This window comes from Maniola jurtina, chromosome 6 (assembly GCF_905333055.1).
Source record: "Maniola jurtina chromosome 6, ilManJurt1.1, whole genome shotgun sequence".
Lineage (NCBI taxonomy): Eukaryota > Metazoa > Arthropoda > Insecta > Lepidoptera > Nymphalidae > Maniola > Maniola jurtina.
The window spans coordinates 6,121,350-6,127,799 of NC_060034.1; the positions used below are offsets into that span (position 1 = coordinate 6,121,350).

The 6,450-nt window shown below is 37.7% G+C and overlaps 1 protein-coding gene across 1 annotated transcript; it reads left to right on the forward strand.

Annotated features, from left to right (window-relative positions):
• The first annotated feature begins 3,325 nt into the window (after positions 1-3,325).
• Positions 3,326-4,374, forward strand: LOC123865868 (achaete-scute complex protein T3-like). The gene is made up of 2 exons (XM_045907064.1): positions 3,326-4,046; positions 4,335-4,374. The coding sequence occupies exon 1, from the start codon at positions 3,326-3,328 to the stop codon at positions 4,037-4,039; it is 714 nt and encodes a 237-aa protein (XP_045763020.1). The 3' UTR covers positions 4,040-4,046; positions 4,335-4,374.
• Positions 4,375-6,450: the final 2,076 nt, after the last annotated feature.

The window sequence follows — 6,450 nt, forward strand, 5'->3', positions numbered from 1 at the left end:
CTTTTTTTTACTAAAAAAAATGCAACAATGTATGTTGTGATAATTTACTTTTTTATTTTTATTTCTTTTCAAATAAAACTGTGAGTCTTAAAAAATGATTGTCTACCAAAATATGCTTAACATCCTATACATAGTAAGATTATTATGTCGGTATACGTTTTATTTGTTACTTTATAATTTCGATCAAAAGCCACCGCCTCTATCGAATCTGGAAGGAAAAAGGGGCCATATCCTTGCTTTAATTTCTTTAATTGCCGTTTATCTTGAAAGTTATTTTGATTAAATTAACTATATTGCTTACTTTGAAATTTGCTTTTTGTGACTCTTTACAGTCGCTAAAAGTTACGTACTTGAGACAGGTATCGTAACGTAGTTTTTTCTAAATATTGTTTACAAGCGCCACCTAGACGAATAATAAGCTTATCGATTAGTGTCACTACCAAAGTCCACAATAATTTCACAGAAGTCACACTATCTACTAAAATCATAACCCTACTAGCTGATACCCGCGACTTCGTTCGCGTGGATGTAGGTTTTTAAAATTACCGTGGGAACTCTTTGATTTTCCGGGATAAAAAGTAGCCTATGTGCTAATCCAGGGTATAATCTATCTCCATTCTAAATTTCAGCCCAATCCGTCCAGTAGTTTTCGCGTGAAGGAGTTACAAACATACACACACATACACACACACACACACATACAATCTTTCGCCTTTATAATATTAGTGTGATAGCACTAAGGTACTCGTAGATGCAGCTGACGGTTGCATTATTGATGATTACTTAGTCGTATACGCTCCATTATCATCTCAACCCATATCGCCGACCGACTACTGGTCAAAGGTCATATAGCTATATATAGCTTAGGCCATAGTCTGTAAAGCTGGCCAATTGGAGATTTGCAGACTTCAGGCACCTTTTTAAGGTTTTTTTATTTTTTTTTATTTTTATACAAGTTAGCCCTTGACTATAGTCTCACCTGGTGGTAAGTGATGACGCAGCCTAAGATGGAAGCGGGCTAACCTGAAAGGGGTACGGCAGTTTTTACTAAACCCATACCCCTTTGGTTTCTACAGGGCATCGCACCGGAACACTAAATTGCTTGGCGGCACGGCTTTGTCGCGCTAGGTAGGTCGTCAAACCTTGATTTGCCGAAATAAAAAGTAGCCTAGGCTAGCTTAATATTTTGAAATAGGATTTTTAAAAACTTCTAAGTTTTCAAAAAATTCACTTCATCAAAATTATCTAATAATAAATTAGTTCTATAAATTCTCTACTGAGCTGATAGTCTGCCAGCGCCTTTTAGTAACGTGAGCTCTATAAATGAAAGCTCTTCAATTTACACTTATAGAAAAGATTCCAACGGGTGTCGGGCTCGTCCACAACGAACGAATGCGCTTGAACGTTTCGAATTTTTCAATAAAATCCGCTATCACCTTACATTAATTAGAATTTAAAAACAATAAATTAATAGCCCACTTTAAATTAACCGATTGGTATGTGGATTATTTGAGAGAGACGAACTACAAGGCCCGAGCGTTCTCAACTAATCGATATTTTTAAATTCCCAATAAGTATGTGAAAAATGTAAAGACACAACACGATAAGTCAAAATAAAACTTTACTGAAGAAGTAACTTAAAAGATAGTTGGTATGTAACGTGTCTGTAACAAAATTATATGTAGATTTTACCTACTAAATGTTTGATTAGGCATTTTGTATTTTTAAAACGTCGTTAGTGCTATTCACTCACACCGCGCTGGTGTGAGTGAATAGCACTGATATGGCGGAAAATTTTAACTTAAAAGTACCTACCTAACTAGCTGATGAAGCCTATGTTAGTATTTAAGGTTTTTATAACCCCACTTCAGTGGTTAAGTAGTAAAAAGCTAACAGACAATAGACATACCGAACCGACATAATTTCGCTTTTATGATAATAATGGATATACGTTGCATTGTTTTTTTTAATTCAGATACAAGTCAGCCCTTGACTGCAATCTCACCTGGTGGTAAGTGATAATGCAGTCTAAGATGGAAGCAGGCTAACCTGGAAGGGGTATGGTAGTTTTTATTAACTACTTTGCATCGTAGCGGAACGTTAAATCGCTTGATGGCACGACTTTGCCGGTAGGGTGGTAACTAGCCATGGCCGAAGCCTTCTACCAGACCAGACCAGAAATTTAGAAATTGTAGAATTCAGAATTTCTCCTGCCGGGAATCGAACCCGGGACCATCCACTGATAAGACTGAGCGCTAACCACTGCGTCGGGGAGGTAGGTCGTCAAATGTTCTTTTATAGATTTGATTTGTTTCTTGCATTAATAAATACCTCAATAGTAATAATTATTGAAAACACCCAAACAGTTACCGACGTCTTTATTAAAGGTAATTAAAGATACCTATTTCGAAATCGATTAATGGCCTCAAACGCGAGTGGAACCCTAATTTATTCATGTTCACTTTTTGTGCTGGTGAAAATACTTTTAATTCATTGCCTTATAGTCTGCACAATGACCACTTAGTACGTCCGAACATATTGACCACTAGCAATTTGCTACTAAAGAATGGTGGTATTAAGCTAGGCTAATAGCTGCAAGTACTAAAATACATGCGGGCACATAAATATGCATCGGCAGATAATCCCTTTATACTAAAGAGACCTAAATGTTTTAACAGGAATGACAACGATAAAGCTTCGATTAAAGCAAAGTGACTTTTATCCCGCTACATAATATTCTTTATAAAGAATACTTAATACTGAACACGTATTAAGATATCATCAGATAAAATTCTTATAGCGATTGATTTATTCGAAATACTACAAATTTGGAAGATCTTTATGTGATACTGTCTTACTGTCAAGAGGTCTTTCTAACTATTACTTTACGAAGGTGTAGCACTTGCACTACATCTTTTGTAGAGTTCAAGGGGACAAGATTAACTAATCGCGTATTATTTTTATGGGTAATACCACACTATCCACTGGTCATCAGAAAAAACCGGGCACGCGTTAGCCGTTCCCTGCGCGCTCCCCTAACCACCTCGCCAGGTACGGACCCGTACGTAGTGAGGGGAAGGGATGATGGAAAATAATAGGGGAAGAAGAATTTTAAAATTTATATTTTTTTGCAGCCGGCGCAGGTGATATAACGCGTGCGCGTGCGCCGCCGGCTCACTTGTGCGTGAAGCTTCGTTGCCGCCGCTCGCTCGCCGTACCGAAAGCTCCCACGAAGCCTCCCTTTACGCGCCGGCCAGTGCTTTTCCGATCGCCGCGCGCGCTACTCGTGTGCTCGTTTCCGCGACCGCTCGCGTAAACACGTACAATGTTACAAGAAATACAACTCGTTCAGGGCCAGACTAACTATGTCGTCGTCTCGTCGGGCTACCCCTCTGCCACTGTAACCAAAACATCTGCAGAGAAAAGGATTGTACCGATTGCACCGGCACCGGAAAAAAATTACGTTACACATGATACGCCGCCGAGTCTTCAGTATAGGAAGAAGGTGCATTTCAGGACTAATCCTTACACCGGACCTCAAGCCGCTTCGATCGCGAGGCGTAATGCTAGAGAACGCAATCGTGTGAAACAAGTTAATGATGGTTTCAATGCACTCCGCCGACATCTACCTGCCTCTGTGGTAGCCGCTCTATCGGGTGGCGCCAGACGGGGATCTGGCAAGAAACTCAGTAAAGTGGATACGTTACGAATGGTCGTCGAATATATTAGGTATTTACAACAGTTATTAGACGAAAGTGATGCAGCCTTAGGCATTACACGAGACCAGGAAAACAGAGAAAACATACCTAGTAGTAATTCGCAATCAATAACAGTGACGGATATGGATGACGGTTTCTTTTATGGAAGCGGATCACCTTGCTCGGAGAAGGCGGATTCGCCTGCACCTTCAGAATGTTCTTCAGGGGTGTCTTCGGCGTATTCTGCTGTAGACCGGTATGAAGTATCAACACAACAATCCCTTGGACCCATGGATGAGGACGAGCTCCTTGATGTCATCTCATGGTGGCAGCAGAAATAGCAATAGTGTAAGTTCTCCTTTTTATTTTGTTTAACCCTTCTGCCCTAATAATTTGAGTTATTTTTATGGAACTTTACCCTTCCATTTCTTTATTTATGCTTAAAGGCCTTTATTTTATTTTTTCGCTATTCATGATTTCTTTTTGATGTTTAATTTTCTTTTAGAGGATTATTTTTCCCATCATTGAGATTTCATATAAAGTTCTTATTGTACTTTCTCCCATTCATTCATCGTCGCGAACCGGTGTTGAGCAAACAAAACAAAGACGCTAATAAAATTTTATTTTTGTCTACAGGTAACGTGCGAGCCGAAATCAAGTTCGGACGAATCCCTCCGAGTTAATGTAAATTAATATTGTTTTATAGTGAAGACGAAAAGACTTTCGATATATCTAGTCAAACAATTAGTGCCTTTAATTTAGTTCTTAAGTTTTACTGCATAGTAAAATGGAAAATGTTCACAGACATTCCAAGAAGGGACTAAACAATTTAAGTTTCACCAGTGTGCTGGAAAGTTTTGTTTAAGTTTGTTACCCTAAGTGAGCAATCGAGGCTTTGAGAGTAAATTGAGCCTACCGAAATATTGTAAATATAGATCGTAAGATACTGAATAAATTTATTTATTGAATTGTGTTTCGGTAATTATTTTAAAATCTTATTAGAACTTTCCATTTTTTGAAAATTAATGGATAATATTATTCTTATTGATAATAATAATCTTAATGATTGACAAGAAAAGTGTATAGCAGAAGCACTTATCTTTGTTCTTTAATTGACCATTTTTTTTATTTCTCCACACGCATTTTATTTACAACTAGATGGCTAGTGGCTTCACCTGCGTGTGGATTTAGGTTTTTTAAATCACGTGGGAACTGGTCATTTTTCCGGCATAAAAAGTAGCGTATGCCCTTCCCTGGGATGCAAGTTATCTCTGTACCAAACTCAAAATCATTTGAACGTCATCCGTGAAAAGCTAGCAGACAGACACACTTTCGCATTTATAATATTAGTATGTACAAACTGATACCAATCAATGTTGACAACGGATAATCCCGTGAGAACACTTTGATTTTCTGGAATAAAAAGTTATCAGGATGCAAGCTATTTCTGTGTCTTAAGTCGTGTTCCTGTTCAGCGCAAGGTTTGAGCCGTAAAAAGATAACAGACAGACACACTTTCACATTTATAATGTTAGTATGGATATCGATTAATATGTTTTGACTTAATACATTGAAATATTCTGCCTGCATCTGACCTCCGCAAACAGTTGAGTGAGGAACAGTAGCGCATACATTTGAATAGTTTTCCACCTGAGATTAACAGATACCTTGAGATGGGGGTGATAGTAACCGGATTCCACAGCTATACAAACTGCATCTAGCAGGCTAGAGATATAGGCCTCTTCGATAAATAAAGCTGAGTGTTATGATTGAAGGTTATTGTTAAGAATAATGTAAGTAGTGGACCGTAAGTGGTGTCTAAAAGGTTGACCAAAATGACTAAGACATATCGTATTTTGTGTCAATCAACAAAATTGAGTCACCTCTGAACAATTTTAAATTGGTACACATAGAGAATTGCAGAACCGGCTGGGTTCGAACCTGCGTCTTCCTGGGTAACGCAACCACCTTTAGCCGCTAGGCCATGGTTTACACTTTGATGTGTACCTATTTAAATTGTTTAGAAATTTCTTTGAAGTGTAGGTATCTATCACTATCATAAAAATTATAAATATGAAAATATCTGTTTTTTAGTTACAATAGTCTTGCACAAAATTGCATTGTGGAACAAGCTAGAAGTTGCTAAGGGTGAGGAGAAAATTTTGAGATTTAGACGATGATTTGCGTTTAGAGTAAGTATTTTTTTTTTTTTTTTATTCACTATAGGTAAGCGCTTGACCACAATTACACCTGATGGAAAGTGATGATGTGGTCTAAGATGGGACGCGTAAGATGGGATAGAGCTATACCAACAGTATATTGCAGAGCTTTTGCCCGCGCCCTTGTCAGAGTAGATTAACGTTATCAATAAAATCTCGTAGCAACTCTTAATTTTTCATGGATAAAAATAACTTGTCCGTCTCGAGAATAGGTATGTTTTTTTTTAAATTCTATTTAGTTATTTCTGTGTTTTAATTTCGTCAAACAGCTAGTTTAGCGGTTGAGCCTCGAAAAGATTTGCTTTTGTTGAGCTGTTTGTTAGAGTCAAGACTTTTTATAAAATTGGTATGGAAGTACAAATAGATTAGTATACATACCCTTAGCTTAGATAATGTCGGCTACTTTCTTCGCGTGAATTTAGGGTTTTAAAAACTGGGAACTTTTTGATTTTTTTTAAATCGCATTTATAATACAAAACGATGCCCTCGACATCGTCCACATGGGTTTAGAATTTTGGAAACCCCGTGAGAAC